Below are 21,859 nucleotides of genomic sequence, written 5' to 3' on the forward strand. Positions count from 1 at the left end.
AATTGGAATGTTCTTATATCTGCGAGAAGTTTTCTCTTAGTAGAAACTTTTCCTTTTAGTTGCTAAACAAGTTCTCTAAATGTTGAAAATATTTCAGAAGGTCTCAGGAAATGATCATTAAAGTAAACTGCTAGTGTTTGATAAATTCCCCCCCTCGTGTCCTTTCTTGGCTCTTTCAATCAATACCTCTGTTCTTGGCCAGATTCCTCACTAGCAAGGAGTTCTGGGGAGCATTTTATACTCACTTATCTAAATCAGATCAGTGTAAGATGCATGCTGTCCTAAATTGTGTATGTTTGGTCTAGATGGATAAAAATATTTCATCCCTTAAAATTAGTTCCTAGAGTACTCTGTTAAGCAGATGAAAGATTACATCTAGGTAGGGAGGAAAAGAGTACAGTGTGAGTTCCATTAGCAGAGACAGCCGCGGGCAAGGGAGAAAGGGAGTAGCTTCATGTGTGTATAGGCTCTTTGACTTCCCTAAGCAAAATCATCATTATCTTTTCCTAATTTCATGGAGATGTACTTTCAGAATACTTTGAATAATTTAGTTATAATCATCCTCTCTGGAGATCTAATAGATCACATGTAAATAACTTGGGAAAGCTCTGATCAACACAGGGAATCTTATGGAGATCTGACTTTTTCAAAACCTTTTTGAAGTCTCCCTAAAACTAAGAATCATGAGGTGAATATTTTAAACAAATGATCAAGAGAATACAATATCGAGTCAACAGGTAAGGAGTAAGTGGATTACAGAACAGCAATTAAGGGCCAGTCAAAGTTAGAGAGGAGGAATTTGTATGGCACCAAGAATCACAATTATCTATCTATTATCTATCCAATGTTTGTTTATCCATTACCATTTAACTGGCGTTGAGGAATTTATACTATGTATTAAAATGCCATAGACCACACAAAGATTGGAAAATAGATAAGCAAATTGATTGATGCAGTGGATAAATTACTGTACAATAAATACAGGAGGAAGTTAGCACCGGATGATGTAAACCCAAGGTTCCACGAGGACACCAAAGTTAGAGCAAAAAGTTAATGTTATTCTCCTTAGTACCCAAAGCAAAAAGCGGCACCATTCTACATAATTTTTCAAAAACTAAGACCTGAATATTTCTTCTATGATTTCTTGAAGCAGATTCACATTTTGAGGTAGAATATATATAAAGTAAAATTCATATTTCTGCTTTTTTACTTCCTACCTCGCACACCCCAATTCACACTAAAGCAGAAAGTCAAATTGCAGTTCTATAGGAATTTAACAGCCAAAAGCAGTGGGGTTCAAGTGTACAGCCTGAGATAAAATCTAAGCATCTGAAAAGTCATCCAGATGCCAACCGATTGCACCATGTTCCTTTAAATGTCAATGATAATCTGAGGAGATTCCTCCTCAGAATGCCTTCCCTTGCTCAAGAGTATGTGTGTGTGTATTTGTGTGTGGTGGGGTAAGGAGGGGGTAACCCATCACCTCTTTCCTGAGTTCTTCTAAAAATTTATTTCATTGTATAGACCATCTCACTCCACTAGAGACTGTCTCTTTACCCCATCCAATCATACTGTGCTAAAGACCAACTCTAGTATTTTATTTCCACCAAGTGTAATATGGACAAAAGACTTTTGGCTGGCATTTTAGGTAGAAAAAAGGTTTACAATGCAGGACAGTAACAAACAACCACCAGGTTTCTTTGTCTCTCTCACCGTCACTTTCCACCTGCAAGAATCTTAACATAGCTTCCATTTTAAAATAGTAAACAAATTTTGCTTTCTGTCTAGCCCATCCCAACTTAGCTATACTAACTTTACAGAATGAATTATTTGAGAATAAATTTGCAGTGTTTAACTTTTTTTCCACTGTGCTCAAAGTTTTGAGAGAGCAAAAATTTGTCTTCATCTCCTAAAGATGTTAAATCATTTCCTAGTCATTGGTTCCTCTTTTCTTGACTTATTCAGAGGGAAATGGGAGGATCCAGTTAAAACACTTTGGGTGTCTGTCCTACTGGGTAGATGACAATCCCTGGGTGGCTCAGTGGTTTAGCGCCTGCCTTTGGCCCAGGGGGTGATCCTGGAGTCCAGGGATCCAGTCCCACATCGGGCTCCCTGCATGGAGCCTGCTTCTCCCTCTGCCTGTGTCTCTGTCTCTCTCTCTCTCTGTCTTTCATGAATAAATAAATAAAATCTTTAAAAAATAAAAGTAAATAAATAAAAACTGGGTAGATCACTTCATATTTAAGGTATCCGGTAATCCTCTTGTGTTGAAGATTTACATATATATGTATGTGTACACATATACTTAAAAACATAAATATATACACATATTTATGTATTATTTATACATATGTGTAATGTACACAAATGTATTTATGTACATATATTTAGATATTTAAGTATTGTTTTAATTAATAAATATTAAATATTAAGTGTTAAAAGTAATATTTTAAGCATTAAAAATTAAAATTAAATCAGTAAGAATTGGACAAATCCTAAAATTTAATACAAACCAAAACTATAAATTGAACTGTATTTTATAGATATAATAAAACCACCCTGAATGGGGAAAAAGCTAGAACTAATCTAAATAACTTTTTCAGTACTATGTGCCTGGAGGCATCGATACCTTATAGCAATGAGCTTATCTAGATCAGATTTAGTTTCTTAATTGTCCCCTCTAAAAAGAACCAAAGCTTCTTGGAGGGATGGCTGATTGCAGAGCTGATACTGGAAAAATCCCAGATTAGCCTGGAACATACTTCACTGGAAAGTGAGCAAGTGCTCAAAAACAAAATGATGGTGACATGTCAAAAGGACATAAGAACCAGGTGGAAGGAGCACCTACTGGCTAATGTGGAACAATCTGAGCACCAATATTATCATCCCCAATGATAGGGAAGACTGAGCCTGTGTACTCCCTAATGAGATTCCCTGAGAAGGTCTTAATGTCACTGGTGAAGCATTCTTGCCAAAAATTCAGGACCTAAGTCAAATCATGTGGAAACATCAGATAAGCTAAAGTTGAAGAATTTTCTATAGCATAACTATTCTCTGCACTTCAAAAATATTAGTGTTTTAAAAGACAAAGACAACCAACATGCTTATGGAAAGATGCTCAACATCACTAATCATTAGAGAAATGCACACAAAAAAGGAAGTTCCTCAAGCAATTAGAAATAGAACTACCATATGATCCAGCAATCTCATTTCTAAGTATATATCCCACAGAATTGAAAGCAAGGTTTTGAAAAGATATTTGCACACCGTGTTTATAATAGCATATTCACAATAGTTGAAAGGTGGAAGCAACCCAATATCCATCAGATGAACAGATAAACAAAATACAATGTACACATACAATAGAATATTATTCAGCCATAAAGAGAAAGGAAATCTTGGCATATGCTACAACGTAGATGAACCTTGAGGACATTATGCTATTTAAAATAAGCCAGTCAAAAGAAGAATACTATATATGATTCCACTTATATAAGGTTTCCAAAGTAGCCAAATTCATAAGAGTAAGTAAAACAGTAATGGCCGGGTGTTTGGGGGAGGTGGAAAGGAAAGTGTTCAATTAGTCTAGAGTTTAAAGATCATACAATGAAAAAGTTTTAGAGAATGGCTAAACAATATGAATATACTTAACAGTACCTGAACTGTATGCTTAAAATAGGTTAAGATGGTAAATTTTATGTTGTTGTGTTTATCACACACAAAAACAAACACAAAAAAATGAAAAGAAAAGAAAGATATAAGGATAGGAAAAAAGAAAAACTGCTTAAGATGAAGAGAGACCAGGCAGCTGAATTCACTGCATAATCTTGGATTTGATGCTGCACTTAAAAAAAAAAAAAAAAAAAAAAAAAAGTTCTAAGGGCCATTATTATGCCCAATTGGAAAAAAATGAGTAAGGTTTATTTATTAGACAATAGTACTATTTTTGAATTTCCTGATATTGATAACTATAGTGAGGTTATGTAAATAAATATCCTTATTCTTTGGAAGTCACACTTAGGAACTCTAGGGATAAGGGGATATGATATTTCAATTTAGTCTTAAATGGTTCAAGAAGGGACACACACATATGTGTACTGGGGACTGTGTGGGTATGTTTATGAGAGAGAAAAAAAACCCAAATGTGTCAAAAATGTGAAATTGGTGAAGCTTGGTAAAGGATATACAAAATTCTTTTTTTTTTAAAGATTTATTTATTTATTTATTTATTTATTTATTTATTTATTTTATTTATTTATTTATTTATTTGACACAGAGAGAGAGCATAAGCAGGGGGAGCAGCAGGCTGAGGGAGATGCAGGATCCCGATGTAGGCCTCAAACCTAGGACCCTGGGATCATGACCTGAGCTGAAGGCAGATGTTTAACTGACTGAGCCACTCAGGCACCCCTGCAAAATTCTTTGTAGTGTTTTTGCAACTATTCTTTTTTTTTTTTTTTTTTGCAACTATTCTATAAGAGTGAGATTATTTCAAAATAAAGATTAAAAATATTAACTCAAAATACGGTAAATTGATAAATCTTCAAAGTTTTAAAATTTAACATATTTCATCATATATAAACTAAATAGATTGGGATGCTTGGATGGCTCAGTGGTTGAGCATCTGCCTTCTGCTCAGGGCATGATCCTGGGGTCCCAGAATTGGGGTTCAGGGATCAGCGTCCCTTATCCGGCTCCCCACAGGGAGCCTACTTCTCCCTCTGCCTTTGCCTCTCCATGTCTCTCATGAATAAATTAAAAAGAAATTTTTTTAAAAATAGACCTAATTAATTAGCTACGTACAGTATCAAATAACCCATTAGTAAGTCTATATCGTGTGAAAACTCTGTACCTAGCTCTGATTGTTATAATCTGCTTATTTAATTACAGAGAAAATAAATAAATTAATTTGTTAATTCTAGTTCCTCACGTAAACAAACAGACATTTGGGCAAATTGACATGCAAACACATATAACAGAGAACTTTTAAAATTCTCTTGCCAGGACACAACACAGAGATTGCCTTAAATACCTCTGTGAATTTAACAATGAAGGAGAAATTCTGATCTAGGAAAAAGTGAATGGGTTACAGGAATTTTAGTTTCTAAATAAATTTTAATCACCAACTGGCAGAATGGCATTTGCTTATAATGAGCTCTTAACTCTTTTTCAGAAAAACTGAAAATGCTATGTATAGAAGTTGGGAAAATCTTTGCCCATTACTAGGAAATTTTTCTAATAGAATGTATACCTTACAGGAAGGAGAAAATAGATTACTCAAATATAAACTAGTGATTTATTGGCACATTAACTTGTTTTACTTTCCCTGCTATAGAAGTTGAGGGGATGGGGAGAAGAGAGAAGAAAGGAGAAGAGGGAAGGGAAAATTGATGGGGATAGATGGAGGGAAGGCAAGGGGAGGGGTACTGGAGAGAGAGGAGTGATGCAAGATAGTTGGAAGAAAGGTAGTCAGGGACAAACACACCCCCACCCCCAAGGCCTAAGAGGAAACCACCCTTAAAAGGATTTTACACCACCCTGGAAGGAGCCCTCCACCCTTTCCTATGTGACAAAAACCTTATTGGATGACAGACACTTGGATAGAGCGTTAGTCAGATTAAAACAGTCCATCAACAAGTCCATAAAAAAACCTAGATCTAAAAACCAAATCTGCAACCCTCTTGGGTCCCTTGTCTCTTTGGGCGCTTTGTACTAGCACTCAATAAACTTTGCTTTACTATCACTCACTCAATAAGTCTTGCTTTACTGCCCACCATTCTTCATTCTAAGAAGCAATAAGACCAAGAACAGCAGACACCAAAAGAAAAAAAATCCTATAACAAGAGGAGAGAAGGAGGAGGGAATGAGAAGGGGGAGGGAAGAGAAGTGAAGACAGAAGGAAAGAGGAGAGGAGAAAGTAAAGGTAAGGAAGGAAAGAGGAGGGGAGAAGAAGAGGGGAAAGGAAAGAACGGAGGAGAGAGATTTTTAGGTGTGTATGTGTGTGCTGTCCTATATATTTTCCTCTTTCCATATAAAGAAGATTCTGCATTCCTTGGCTTCCGAATAGAAATTGCTTGGTGAGAACATCCTGACCTGGCTTTTGAGAAAGATTGTTGTGTTGGTTAACCCCAAGAGGAAGGGGGGAGAGTCTAAGTGTGCAGGACGGTGGGATGAGGAAAGAAGAGAGACAGAAGAGAACAGAGAGAAGGAAGCTAATAGGTTCCTCTCAGAGTATTTTGTTGCGCTTAAAACACCCAGGAAAGAGTCCCAATAACAACTCAGAGCTACAAGTCTACCTCTACAGAAGTGATGATTGAGATCCTAAAACTTTTATTTTCAAAATAGATTAATTAGAAAGTTTCTACATACTATAGGGAAGGAAAAAATAATTCTTCCTCTACCCTTCTGAGTTCATAGGTGGGACCCCTATAATAGAAGGATTGACAAGAGAAAAACAAGTTTATTAACACGAATGCTTCATGTGTACATTGGAGATACTCAGGGAAAAATGAGTAACTCCCATGGGTGGCTTAGATTCAGAATTAAATACCATCTTAAAAGGTAAAGAGGAGGAGAGATGTAAGCCTCTTAGTAAATGGGGATTAAACGGATATTAGGAAAGATGAATGGGCCCTTACAAGTACAGGTAAGAGACAGGATAATGACAAAGTTGTTCTGGGTGTGGTGCTGACTTCTAGTCCCCTCCCTGTAACAAGAGTCAATCTTCCCTGGTTGAGGAAACTCCCAGGGAGGGGATTGATGACAACTAAATTCCTTTTGAGGGATCTTCTTCTGGCAGATAAGGGAGTTCAGAGAAGCCTCTCCCTGTACTTACTGTCTTTCAAGTACCTACAGCTCAAGATCATCCTTATACCACAGCTGCCTGTGTTGCGGCAGCAAGGTCTGACTCCTGCAGTTATTCCCCAACTGGTTCCTGAGGTTGAGGTTTTCTTTCACGTCTACAGAACACTTTTATTAATAATAGGACCTGGATTGGCCACTGAGCAGCTCTGTGTCCCATCTCATCACCCATTTCTACTCATGGAACAGTTAGCATTAGAATGTCATAGTGGAGGACACCTGAGTGGCTCAGCAGCTGAGCATCTGCCTTCGGCTCAGGGCCGAAGGGGTCCCAGGGATCCAGTCCTACATCGGGCTCCCTGCATGGAGCCTGCTTCTCCCTCTGCCTATGTCTCTGCTTCTCTCTCTGGGTCTGTCATGAATAAATAAATAAAATCTTAGAAAAAATATTTTTTTAAAATAATGTCATAGTTGAAGGTGTAGCCTAGGATTCTTATAGAAACAATTGGTTCACTGAATTTAACTTGGTAAATAATACAGCAAACACCCATTGAAGTATACTATTTGCCTGGCACTGGCAATCCCTAATCACCAATTTTGTTGGAAGAAACTGAATCATTTTTTTTTTTAAAGTAGCTAATTTAACTTATTTCTTTAGCTTCACTTGATGGATAAGGTGCTAAGGAAGGTAAAATTAAAGTCTCTACCTTTTAGATATTTATCATGTTATAGGCAAGATGATCTATATGGAAATTAGTAGACAACTTCACTGATACAACTGCTTATCCTGGCAACACATTTCTTCTTCCTTTTTTCCAAAAAAAGAAGAAAGGAAAGTTCAATCAGTTCTTTCTTTTCCCTCCACAGCTGGCCCTGCAGTGGACCTTGTATTCACCACTCCCTCCATGGCTTGATATTTCACAATTCCTTTATATTTTTAGGACAGAACATCCCTGGCATTTAGTTTTGTGCCCGATGCAAAGAATATGTTTAACATATATATTGTTTAAATGAATGAAGTGTTAAAAACAAGATAACAAAATCCAAAATAGAGTCATTTATGCTTTGCCCCATGGCATCAAACTGGGACTTACAGTTTTGGCTTTCCTAGAAATGGAATCTTAAACCAGTCAATCAAGAATCACCAAAGGAATAATCAAGTAATCTACCTGAAAACCCGTGCCATGCCTTAAAGGAAAGTGACCTTGTCATAAGCAATCTGCTTTTTAAATCTAGGGTAACATGCTTGTTCTTATTTCCTTCTTCCTAGGAGTCTTTCATTTTGTAGAGCTCCTAGGAATCTGCTAGGTTGGGTGCTGCCTAATTCATGAACTGTTGAAATAAAGCCAGTAAGATCTTTAAAATTTACTTAGTTGAATCTTGCATTTTAGCAGGAGGTAACAAATTTAAAAAGATATTTACAAAACATAAGTAATAGGAATGTAGCTTAGAGCTCCAAGCAGGTTCTTTAACAGTGGTATTAAAAAGCAAGATCCCACAGAGTAAATTTGAACTAATTAGAATGATCAAAGGATTCATGAATTGGGCAGCCTCCCATCTAGCAAGTAGAAGGGAGCTTTAGGGATTATACAAAATGGAGTTTTTTTTTTTTTAATTTTTATTTATTTATGATAGTCACAGAGAGAGAGAGAGAGAGAGAGGCAGAGACACAGGCAGAGGGAGAAGCAGGCTCCATGCACCGGGAGCCCGACGTGGGATTCGATCCCGGGTCTCCAGGATCGCGCCCTGGGCCAAAGGCAGGCGCCAAACCGCTGCGCCACCCAGGGATCCCCAAAATGGAGTTTTTATGAAAAGGAGGATGAGGCTAGAAAGTTACTAGAAAAGGAAAAGAAAGGATTGTTTCAGGCAAGATCACCTTCCTGTGCGGAGAATGGCAGGGAATCTTATTATAGGGCAGATTAATATTTTGATGGTTTCTAACACTACTATCAAAGATTTTAGAAAAATCATTGAGAAAATAAGACCTTGATATCTCTGTAGCTCTATTTCTATATCTGTATACATAGTCAATAGTTAAAGGACTGTGATTCTTTACCAAAAATTATACATACTCCAGGCCAGGCTCACTTCCTGGATATTAGAACCTATCAAATCTTACAAAGTTTTTACAGCCCAAGAAATAAACAAAACAAAAAAATATACAAAATTTGAGACATCCAGACTGGATTCACTGTTTTACTCTTTTAACTTAATAAAATAAGGATACAGTACTCACTTTGTAGGATTATTGTAAAGGTAAGATTGATGAAATAAAATATATTTTCTTTTCTTTGTTCAATTACTTGTATTAAATTAATTTAATGTGCTTTACTTCCCTCTTTTGAAGACTGGAGGGTAATACTTTTTTGCCTGATTAATTTGGGGTAAAGAAAAGAATGTGTCACTTACGGACTTATATGTCTTGGTATTCTAGTTTTCTACATGCTTTGCTTTATATTTTAGTAATCTTCTGAGAAAGGCAGTTTTAGGTCCATTTGATAGATGGGGTACCGAGCTTCAGGGAGGGTTAGGTAAATTGTCCTGAATTATACAGTGAACACAGGGTAGCGATGATTGAGTCAAATAAGGCTTTACCTGGTCTATTTTGGGTGCTCAAAAAGGCAAAGGCATGTATACAAAAAGGATTCAATTATTCAGGCCCAATCTCTGAAACTCTTTACTCTTTGATTTTATACCTAAAAGACTATATTCACTCAAAGATCCAAGCCCTTTGATAAGCATAAAAAGATAACAGAAGTGGAACAATAGACCATTATTCCAAAGGAATAATTTGCATTCATGAAATTTCCAGGCTACTTCCCACTTTATGGTCAAACTCTCTTTTTTCCTTGATTGTCTTGTAAATGACTAAATTGATATGTAGAAGTTTTTCAAATGTACCCATTGGGTAATAAAGTATATTCTAGAATTGAGAACCTATTTTAAAACTGTTGACTAAAATGTTCATCCGTTGGGGCACCTGGGTGGCTCAGTAGTGAGCATCGGCCTTTGGCTCAAGGAAGCTCAAGGGCATGATCCCTGCTTCTCCCTCTGCCTATGTCTCTGCCTCTCTCACATGTATGAGAGACATATATCTCTCATGAATAAATTAATAAAATCTTTCAAAAAATAAAACAAACATAAATGTTCGTCTGTTAAACATCAAACTCTGCCTCTGGACTAGACACACAATGCATTTGACCACAGGGCATAACCTCAAAATCCAAGATTCACTTATTTCCAGAGTTGAGAAAAAACTTTTCAAGTCCTTAGTGTGTTCCAGAGCCTAAAGCAAGAAGACAGTCAACTTTGGAATTGGGCTTCTGGGCAAACTCATTGGTTCAGCTCACACACAAACAAGGATGTTGTATTTACTCAGTAAGATCATTATGGGATATATGGTCAGGTGCCCAAAGTTCTAAGCAGTTGGAAGGCAAGGAAATATTTAGAGTCTAAAGGGCAGAGCTTCTTAGAAGTCAGCTTACCAAAGGAGCCCCACGTGTTTGACAGAGAGAGTAAGAGCAGCATTTTGCTTAGACACTTGTCAGTGACTGGAGGTTCACTATCAGTTTAAAGAGATGGGTGGAACTAAAGTTAGCTTAAAAATCCCCACTGGGTGGAGTCTGAGTAGAAGTACCCTGAATTTCTCACACTGAATTCTGACCTATAAGTTTTTAAAGAAATCCTAAGAGATTTCTCTTCTTTAAAGGAGACGGGAAGCTGTGGACCACATCATCGGAAACCTAGCTGGTAAGCACAGAGACGCTGACAATACACTCCGTACACCGATATACAGTCTGTGATTTTTCCAAAGGAAAGTTCTCTCTGCTAGAATCCTTGTTATAATGTTTTAGAGGTTTCTTCTACCAGCTTCTTCTCTTTTTATTTCTCCAAATTGTCTTCATAGAAATGTCACAATCTCCTAATGCCTCCCCCCTCTTTAACATGTTGGGTTAAATAAAGAGAACTTGACCAATGTAGTGAAGAAGAACTGCTGTCAATAGCATTATGCAATTCATTTAGTAAAAGATGGTTACATCTGACTAATTAAAGTTAATTCTTAGTTATTTGAGGTTAAATGAAAAAAATTCAGATCTCTACATGAGTATTAGGTCCTATGTTTTCTGGCCATTCATTGTCGTATGATACTATTAGTCACCTTCAATATTTTGAGAAGTGAAAATGTCTATTTCCTAAGCAGAGTTTCTTCCTCTTTCTTTTTATGAAATATTTGCCTAAGAATGGAAAGTTGATATACTTTTTTAAATAGCTGAAAAAGTTTTTTTTTTTTCCTTTTCTGCTTTTGTTTTGAGGAGGGTGGGGTGTTTTAGGTAGTGACAGAGCAAACGTGTTGATCTTATTAATGTGCTGCTCAACATGTAATTCATATAATCCTTGATATGAAATACAGTTGCCACAGTGAACAATAATGTAAAGAATACTGCTCAGTGTGCATGTATTAAGTGATGTTTCCTTTCTCAGTGAAAAGCTTTGCATTTTCTTTATAGTTTGCCTTGCCAGGTTCTAAACTTTGAACTTGTGTATAATCTGCTCATTTCAGGTATGAAACCTGAAACTGTGTAAACATTAACCACTGAGTGTTCATAGTCATTTATTTAACTATTTAAACTTAGACCCACAGGTGACTAGAAGATCCTGAATTCCAATTTTTTTTATAAAAGTTTTAGCTTTAATGTTACAGCTGCCTAATAAAACTGACAGACACAATTTACAAAAATTCCAAAAGCAATTTAGGGTAAAAATGGCAATTACCACTATAAGGCATTAATATTAAAAGGTATTATAAGCATATCTTTTATCTCTTTATAAAGGAGTTTACCTAATTAATTTCATTTGATTCTAACCATGATCCTCTGAAGAAAGTAGAACTTAGTTTTATATAATATGCAGCAGAGAGAAGTTAGGTGACTTGCCTAAGAACAAATGTGTATATATACCCACCTTTTTAACAAAATTAAAATTAAATATGCTTTGGAGTTTTTAAAATTTGGATTGCCTTTTTTTTATTTCAAAATAAAAGCAGGTCAATTTTTTTTAAAAAATGTGTTTGAGAGAGAGAGAGAGAGCATGAGCAGGGAAGAGGAGTAGAGGAAGAGGGAGAAGACTCCCCACTGAGCAGGGAGCCCCATGTGGGGCTCCATCCCAGGACGCTGGGATCATGATCTGAGCGGAAGGCAGATGCTCAACCTACTGAGCCACTCAGGTGCCCAAAAGCATGTCAATTTATTTGGAAATGGGAAACCTACACAAGGCATAGAATTATGGCTTGTGGAACATTGATTGTCTTAGCTGGCAGGGTGAGTGCAGAATGAAGCAGCAATTACTATGAGTTAATACATTGCTTCCCTGGAGTGAGAGCACTCTGGTATTGTGGGCACTGAGGACTGTATTCACTTCTGGTCTCTGCTGTGCAGTTTGGCAGGTGAAACCAGGTGTGTTTGCCCCAAAAGACTATTTCACCAGCAAATATCTCACTATCAGTGCAGGTGAGTTGTGACCTCTGGGCTGTGTGTGACAGGCCCACAAGTGGGAGCAGTCTCTTTAACCTTTGCCTGGCTGGGACTGGATTGGAAGGATTGATTACTAAGAGTAGATAGATTCATGCCTGCTGTATTTTGCAGATGTAGTACAAGGCTGAAACATAAAGAAGGAAGTTAGGGAAAAAAAGAGATAATGAGCCAAAGAAATATTTTTTAAAAATCATGAGGAAAGATAAAAGGAAAAATAAAATAAGAGGTACAGGAATTCTGTTTGTACATTCTACCCACATGCCGTGCCAAAGACGAGCACGGTTGACTCAGTTCCTCAAGTGAAGTGCAATCCCAAACAGTGGACTTTCTTATCCTTCTCTTATCTTTTTGTTCTACACTGTTGATTCCAGAGTTTATTCTGGAAGTGGAAGAAAATTATTCTGATCCTACAAGATTGCTATATGGATTAAATAAGAAACAAATACAAAAAAGGTAAAGAATTAATATTAATAACTTTTTAAGTAAAGAAGATTGGACTTTATTGGAAATATGATGGTAGCAAACTAATTTGTATATTTATGTAGGGAACCCATTCAGAGTTTATAGTCAAGATCAATGAACCCTCAAAGTTCTGACTCTCAAGAGACATTCCTAGATATAAGGCAAGATCTCTTGATTCTTAGTCTCATTGAAAATGTTTTTCGAATTAATTTTCATGTGATTGGCGTAAGAAGGATATCCCTCTATGAATAGTCATCAATTGTGTGAAATCAAGCTATTTTGTGCATTCTTATTAAGTTGATGTTTTAGGAGAACACTCTCCCTAAAAACCACTGCTCAGGAATGGAATGGCTACAAAGATAAACAAGATTTAGGTCTCCAGGTAGAATATATATAGTTCAGTAGGGTAGACTAGCAACTCAATTAAGCCACCATAAGTAATGGGTTTATAGTAAAAACACACTTAGTAGGCAGAAGACAACTCATGGGATTCTCAGGACAGCCAATTCCGTAGGGGCCTTCCACCTTACACACACTTTGTTGCATGGAAGGATTCAGTGACTCTCCAGACTGGCTGCTCCTGTCACCTTTCAGGAGACAGCTGTTTCATCCCCTGCCATTGCATAACTAAGTTGATTCTTAATTTTGCTGAAATCACTTCATATTAACAATCAGTGGTTCTGTTTGACTTTGAAAAAAATGAGTCACTTGTGACAATACTCCCTCTAGACCCCTTTATCATTGCCTTCCACGATGTTTAAAAATTTTTGCTCCTGTTTCAAATTGAATGAATATCTGTACCTCATAGCTCAGATTCCTGGAAGAATTTGATTAGATGCTTAGCTAAACACCATCATGATTGTTTGGCTAAAGCATTCACAGCAAGTCACTCACAGACCATTGACAACACAGTGCATTGTCTCCAGTGGGTCAAGTATCTAAGAGACATCTAATGATTTGTAACCAGTCAATAGATGATGTCAGGTGGCGGAGACATAGTTATCTCTATTCAAAAGGCAGATTATTTCATCAGAAGGCAATAGGTGGGAACCTAGGCAGAATCAAGTTGTAGGCATGGCAACATATTTCAGCTTTCCCAACCATAGAGGCATCTAAAAAAATAATACTGTCTGGCAGGATTCATTACTTATGAGTAAAGGTGTGCTCTTAACTGTTACAGGTATCCAGAGGGGGAAAAACTACTTTTAGTTGAGACACATGAGGGCCTCAGGGGAGAGGGGGGAAAAGTAGCCTTTGAACTAGAGCTTTGAAGGGGACTAGGATATAAATATGTAGAAAGGGAAGTAGAACATTTTAGGCAAAGGAAATGACATGAGAAAAACCAGAGATAGAAAGTTTCATGAAAGAGACAGATAATTTAGTATGGTCAGAAACTGAAAGAACAACCAACATCAATGTTGAAATCATTGACTTTTGTACAAAAACATGGATTGGAGCAATTGGGAGCTATTATTGGCATCAAAGCTAAACACATGCTCAGATCAAGCTCAGTATCCTTATATGAGAATGTACAGAATAGCTTACCAGGGGAGACCACTGGCAACTGAGAAAGGAAGAGGTCAGATATATAAGTAGAATTCAAGTTTAGAGAATGGGAAGCATGCTTGTTTTACTGGCATTGTATGTGCAACTCTTTATTGCCAAAAGTGTGATGGTCGGAGTGAGAGACAGGAGGGTGGTAAGTAGAAGTAGATGATTGAACTGAGGTCTGAGAGCCTCATCTCTGTTAGTTTTAGTTGGTTCTCAGGATTTCTAGGCTTTAAGTATAGTCTACGAGTTGGAAAATATCGAGCTTATATCTTGTGATCTAATTTTCTTCTGAGCTACATATCTAAACATCCAATAGCCAGTTTGTTATTTCTACCTCAAACTTTGTATCCTAAATAGAACTTTGATTTCCCCCCTTACAATGTTTCTTCTCTAAGTATTTCTTATTTCACTACTTTGAACCTATTTCCACAGACCCCTCACCAGAGAAAATCTATCTACCTTTCCCCCAAAATATATAATGAATCCACACACTTCTCTGCTTTTCTCCTCATCACATTTAATCCACCATCATTTTTCCCTGGAAAATTTTAGTAATAGCCTGAATTTGCCTATCTTTTTCAAGTCCTTCTAACTCATCAGAGAGTAGAAAAAGTGATTTTTACTTCATGTAAAATTACATCCTATCACTTTCCTACTCAAGATACTCCAGCAATTTCCCATTAAACTTGGAAAAATATCCAAATTCCTTTCTGGCTTCAAAGTTCTTCATAATTCTGCCCCTGCCTCATACTTCCCTAGTGCCTTAGCTGATCAGGCCAAGCCGATCCCCACCTCAGGATCTCTCTACTTTCTGTCATCTCTTCCTGGTCTTCACATGTTTGATCCATAATATGATTCAGATATGCATGGATATCCCTGCCTCAGAGAGGTACCCTCGCCCTTGCCATGGAAGTCATTCCATATCCTCTTGACTATCCCATTATTCTGCTTTTTTTTTCTTTTTTACTCACAGCTCTTGAAACTCTGAAATTATGTTGTTTAATCATATTTTCCATTTTCCGCTAAAAATTAAACTCTAAAAATTTATTACTTATACTCCATCTTTTACACTGCTCTTCCATCAGTGCTTAGAGCTACATGGTTGGTGTTCAACAAGTGTTTGGAGTAATGGAGGGGTGTGTAAGTGAAGCCACAAAAGTATGAATTTGTAGATCAAGCTACCTGAGAAAATTTTTCTTCTCTAATACTATTCTTTCTCAATTTCAAAAAAACTAAAACTTCAGGAAATAGAAATAAATCAATATAAAGAAAGCTTGGGTAAAGTTTAAGAATGTGTAGTTAAATTTCTGTTGTTACTTTTTCCCTCCAGAAAATTAAGTTTTCTTTCCAAAATTGTGAAAAATTTTAAATGATGATTAAACAAAGCAAAATGTAGTTTCAGAGAATATTACAGGGTCCTGCTTTGTTCTAAGATGGAATGTATAGTTTTGAAAGATAAGTTTTTCATTATCAGTAACAGGAAGAGCTCTTTGGTCTTCACATGGCAAAAATTATTAACATTATTTAAGGTAAAGTTACTTTTTTATCAATACTGTTTGCATTCGCAATAAAGACTTTATTAAGGTTCTAGTGTATATATATCTCCTTAATTCTAAAACTATGATCCAAGAACCACTGGGATTAAAATAGTGGAGTGGAAATAGAACAGCGAGAAGGACAAATTAGGTGGGGCACTTTTCACAAAAGCATCTTTATTTTTCCCCCTCGTAAGACATCTAGAGGAAAAGGTGATGAAATTATATGTGTTTGAAAGTCACTAATTTGATCCATTTTCCAAAAAATAAGAATGAAAAGAGCTAACATTTATTATGATCTTACTCTGTCCTGACAACCATTACCTAATTTATTCCTTTCAACATCTCTAAGTTACTATCATTTTCTTTATTTCAAACGTGAGTAAAACTCAAACATGAAGTTTAGTGCTGTTTGATTAATTACATTATTTCTGAGGTTGGGAAGATGAGACTCTTATTTAAGACAAAAGGTTCTTTACCTAAAAGGCTAATTTTCTACAGAAAAAAAGGATGGTGGCTAAATTATTTTTAATTCTTTTCATTTTTAGAGAAACAACTTGTAATGGAGCCTTTACCACTTGAGTTACCAGCTGACACAGTGCAACGCATCGCATCTGAACTTAGATGTCACCCAACAGATGAGAGGGTTGCCCTCCGCCTTGATGAAGAAGATAAGCTGAGGCACTTCAAGGAGCATTTTCATATCCCCAAAATGCAAGATCTACCTGCAAGTAAGAACACTGAAAAGGATTTTATTTTTCTTAATTAATTTATTAATTCATTTTTGCTCACACACATGTTTATCATAAATCTTTGAAATCATTGTTCTGTTATATAATAGAGCTATTGTAATTATGACTAAAAAACAGCAAGTTCCTTGGTGCTACTAAATCAACCTGTCAGCCTACCTTAGCTTCAGATTCTTTATGTTCCTTTTCTTCTTCTGAATAAAATACGTACAGGGTTTTTATACTGTCATCTACCTCTTTGAACAATAGAGTGACTGATTGAAAATTATAGGCAGACGCATTTACTTGTTCTTTAAGAACTTAGAGCTCAAAACAATTTCTTTTCAATACAGTATTAGAATATCTCTTATTTTGTGGCACTTAGTTTATTATAACATGATATGTGTCTTAGAGGCAATATTATTTTGGGATTTGGATATATTAAGATGTTATGTGAATAACCATCTTTGTGCTGTAAGTAAAGATGGCAAGTATAAGACAAAAAAAAAAGAAAGAAAGAAAAAGAAAGAAACAATCAATAGCTAAGAAAGGCAATACTGCATTGTTGTCTTTTAAATAATGTCAGAAGCTGACTCTGTTCCTAGTTTGGGGGATGTCCTACTTTAAAAAAAAATAGTACAGATATAAAAAATAATGACTTTTTAAATATTTGACTTTGCTCCATTTTACATGAGATTGAATAGAATTGATCCACCAAAATGGTTTTCAGATACTTTATAATACAGTTTAACTTTCAGTTTTCTTTAGATTAAGTGAGGCAGATATAATTTTGGATACTCATAATCCAAAAGCATCAGCTAATATAATTTTATTTATTTTTTTTTTTAATTTTTATTTATTTATGATAGTCACAGAGAGAGAGAGGCAGAGACATAGGCAGAGGGAGAAGCAGGCTCCATGCACTGGGAGCCCGACGTGGGATTCGATCCTGGGTCTCCAGGATCGCGCCCTGGGCCAAAGGCAGGCGCCAAACCGCTGCGCCACCCAGGGATCCCAGCTAATATAATTTTAGAATGAGATTGGGTCACACATCTGTCCTATTTGGTGTATATGTTATTATGTAGCCCAGGAAGTTGCTCTGTGAAATTATAAAAGGATAAAATAAGAGATAGACCTATATCCAATTTAAAGTTTCTTAATATCAACTGAGGTAGACATTGATATAAACGACAGCTCTATGACCTAATAAAATGGGGTAAGTGAAAGGAACTTACATCTACAGAAAAAAAATCTAGGTCTTTCGAGAATCTAGAATGAAAGGACACTTTGATTTAAATTTTAAGGGATCAAAAGAACTTTATATGTGAAAAATGAAGAAGGTAAGTCTAGGGATACTGTTTCAATGATATGAGAGAAGGTTGCCTGGTGACATGCAGCACACAGGGTGGAAGTCCCCTGAAATACCCACGGCCCTCTTGAGACCAGTCAGCTCTGGTGACCCTGCCCCAATATGTTCTCCAGCCCATGGGCTGCCTGGGAGATTTGATGGGTTCCTAGCCTGGAGGCGACAGCAGAAGCCTGAGAGTACCACAGAGCTTTAGGTGGCCTTCAGAACATGCAACAAGAACTATAAATCAAGAATTAGGACACTACAACTTTATGAGATTTATTGGAAGTTGTAATTGCCTCAAGATTTAAAAAAAATAATAATAATTATATTCCTTTTCATGAATGATAGGAAAAGCAGACGTAGCAAAGTAAGCAAACAAAAATACTAACAAGACCTATCCAGTGAGGACAGATGATGGTATTACAGGGGGAAAGAAAAACATGACTCCAGCACCGGGGAGAGAAAGTGGCCGGTGGCCTAGTGTGGCTGCAGCTTGGGCTGTTTTGGGAAATGAGGCTGAATAATGGGCACATCCAGATACACCCGAACAATGACTACTTCTGCACATGAGAGGTGATGTACTTGGGGGTTTTGGTTTCTATGTCTGTCTTACTTTTCTTAAGGTGCCTTTCTTCTATATAATAGAAGGAAGGAGGGCTCAGCCCTGAATTTCAAGACTGTTGAAGGGGTACAGGGAAAGTTAAAACCCTATTTGAATTTATCACTTTTTCTGTTACTGAACCTAAGACTCATTGACTAACGTGACTTCATTCTCATGCTGAGTTACTTGCATGCCACAAAATATTAGTTACCTTTTCACATTCCTCTCTGTCTTGGAACTTCCTTTCTGTCCCATCTCTCCATGGCTCAATGGATTTGAAAGACAATTAACAAAGTCCATCCTGTTTGTCCAGGGAGGCACTGTTGTCTGAGATTGCTGTGACTTCTTGCTCTAACTCTAGCTGTGTGAGTTTAAGAAGCAAGCAGCCTCTCAGAACCAAAGTTCCTCCATGTGGAAAGCTCAAACACTGCTCCAGAACCTATAGGGACATGCTGAGCATGAAAATGAGATTATGTTAAGTGAGCCTAAGAAAAGGCCAGCAGGTTTAGTTTCCTTGCCTCTTTAATACAGACTTTTGACTTCAATAGAGATTTTTAATACTGGTTCAAGACAGGACTCTTTTACCAAGAGTTAAGATAATTTAATCAGAACCCAGGTAAAAATAGCATTATATATATAATGACTTCATTAGACTTAAGTGTTGACTCTAGTGTCCTGATTACCATTATAATATTTGTTTAATTAGATATTTAATAGGAAGTACAAAAATTACAATCTAGGATAAAAATTCCTGATTCTTTTTTTTTAAGATTTTGTTTATTTATTTGAGATAGTGAGACAAAGCACTAGCAGGGGGGAGGGGCAGAGGGAGAAGCAGACTCCTTGCTTAGCAGAACCCTGGGATTATGACCTGAGCTGAAGGCAGATACTTACTGACTGAGACACTCGGTGCCCCAAATTATTCCTGATTCTTAATGCAATGTAAAGAGAAGGAAAATGAATTGATTTAATAAAAAATCTGAACAATTTATCTGTTTAAAAAATATAGTTTTGAATGATGTCAAAATAGACGTCTTTAACCACAGGAGTTCTTCTAAATTCATTATTGTCAAAGTCTGTAGGTTCCTGAGCAGCCCAAAGAGGATTACCAGGGAATTTACTGGAATGTGCAAGTTCTTGGATCCCAAACCAGAATAACTAAATCAGGGACTCTGAGGGGACCCCACTCATCTGTTTTAGATCACTTAGGATGATGCTACAGAGAGATAATCAGTTAATTCTTATTCTCACTACATTCCCTCTAGGTGATTTTTCCTTTGCAAGGATCCATTCTTTCAACAAGTATTTATTAAGCACTTAACTCTCTTCAAGACACTATTCTCAGAACAGTTTATCAGTGAACTAAAGAGCAAAGTTATCACATATTTGAGTTTTTATTCTAGTGTAAGGAGACAGAAAATAAAAACAATGTGATGTATACTCTACTCTCAGGCAGTGCTCTAAGTGCTGTGAGGCCTGCCAGGGTGTGAGTAACGTTCTTTTACTCAGGGCCATCTGGGAAGGAAACCCTGATGAGCTGACACCTGAGCAGAGACAAGAATGAGGTGAGGAAGTGAACCTCATGATTACAGAGGTGAAGACGACCCCGGGGGGGACAAAGTTCACCAGGCTCAGAGGCAGGTGGTGTGCAAATTTCCTCCCCCTTTCTTTTTGACAGATAAGAATCCATCATCATGATCATCATCATCATCAATATATAAATAATAAATAAATAATATGTGTAATACATTATTATTTATTATTATAAATATATAAATAATTAACAATAAAACCTTCCAGGAACATCCAAAAATGGTATTGCCTCTCAAATTAATGCAAGAGACTAACATAACGCTAAGGACAAATGTTCTTTGGTAACTCTGAATAATGAAAAGCAAAGAGCATAAATAAACAAGTTTTGAGCAAATGAAAGGATCATGACTCCCAATATAGGCTTTAAAGATTCCAAGGGAAGGCTGTAGGCACAGCTTGTGCATTTCCGGTATTATATCATTAAATATAATGTTTCCTCGGGGTTTCTAAGAGAAAGTTCTAGCAAAAGAAGTCTAGTTTTTTTTTTTTTTTCTACTCCTAGATAGTTTTGAGATGTTGTTAAAGAAAAGGATCAAGATTATTTGTATTCAGCTGGTATTGCACTTATGTTCAACATTGTTCTAAAGACCATACCCCCAAAATAACTCACACACACACACACACACACACACACGCATATTCCAATGCATGTACAAAGAAAAATGAAGATACATGCAAAGACATAAATATTGGAAAGGACCTGTCTAAATTTCTTGAAATTATTCCTATTTAGAATATACTTATTCCTAAATCTCTGGGAGGATATTGGACAGTTCCATAAGATAAATTGGTTTTGCAGAGATACAAAACAAATGTTTTATGGTAACTTGATTTAATAGACAACTTAATAGATAACTTAATAGACAACTTAAGATACTTAATAGACATAACAAATATGTCTATTTGTCAAGTTACCAGACTGACTTCCACTTCTATACACATGCCCTTCAGAAATAAAGGCTCTTGTCTCATTGACATCTTTGCTCATTTGCTAATCAAACATTTTTCCTTCCTTCTTTGAATTTGCGTATCTTAATCCAGTGCTTGACATTTGTTTTGTATAAACTCCTTGGTCATTTGCTTTTCTTAAGTTTTAATTTTCTCTCTGTGCGTGAGATTTACTGCTCCTATGCATTTTATTTTTTAATTGATTTTAATTTTTTTAAGACTCAGATATATCAACAACTCGTTTTCTTTAAGGAATTTTAAGTGAATTTGCTCAGTCCACATAACCAGACGGTATAACCAGAAATGGATTCCAAATTTTGTGACTCCTGCTCCACTTCTCTCAATTCAAAGCTATTACTTTTTAAAAAGTTATTAGCACCTGGCTGGCTTAGTTGGTAGAACATGTGACTCTTGATCTCGGGGTCATGAGCTCAAGCCTCACGTTGGGCATAGAGCTTACTTAAAAAAAAAAGAAAAGAAAAGAAGAAGAAATTACTCAATTGAGTTGTGATCTACCATACTATAGAATCCACTTTGTTTTATGCCCTACAAGATAACTCCAGGATTATTTATCTTAAAACTGAGAGTTTGTACCTTTTGACTATTTTCACCTCTTTTGGCTACCTTTCACGCTGCATCTTTGGCAACCACCACCAATCTGTTCTCTGTGTCTATGAGTTCACTTTATGTATTCATTCATTCATCCATTTATTTGATTCCACAAATAAGTGATATCGTACAGTATTTATTTGTCTTTC

The 21,859-nt window shown here is 36.4% G+C and overlaps 1 protein-coding gene across 2 annotated transcripts in view; it reads left to right on the forward strand.

Moving 5' to 3' along the window:
* The window catches only part of KYNU (kynureninase), a 129,746-nt gene that overhangs the window by 4,916 nt on the left and 102,971 nt on the right, over positions 1-21,859 (forward strand). The window contains exons 1-2 of one of the 2 annotated variants that reach the window (XM_038565113.1): positions 10,256-10,551; positions 16,429-16,611. In XM_038565113.1, coding sequence (XP_038421041.1) covers positions 16,443-16,611 — 169 coding nt within the window. In that variant the 5' untranslated portion in view covers positions 10,256-10,551; positions 16,429-16,442. Of the gene's footprint in view, positions 1-10,255; positions 10,552-16,428; positions 16,612-21,859 lie in introns of those variants that run through there. The other variant, XM_038565112.1, reaches the window with a different exon arrangement.

This window comes from Canis lupus, chromosome 19 (assembly GCF_011100685.1).
Source record: "Canis lupus familiaris isolate Mischka breed German Shepherd chromosome 19, alternate assembly UU_Cfam_GSD_1.0, whole genome shotgun sequence".
Classification (NCBI taxonomy): Eukaryota; Metazoa; Chordata; class Mammalia; order Carnivora; family Canidae; genus Canis; species Canis lupus.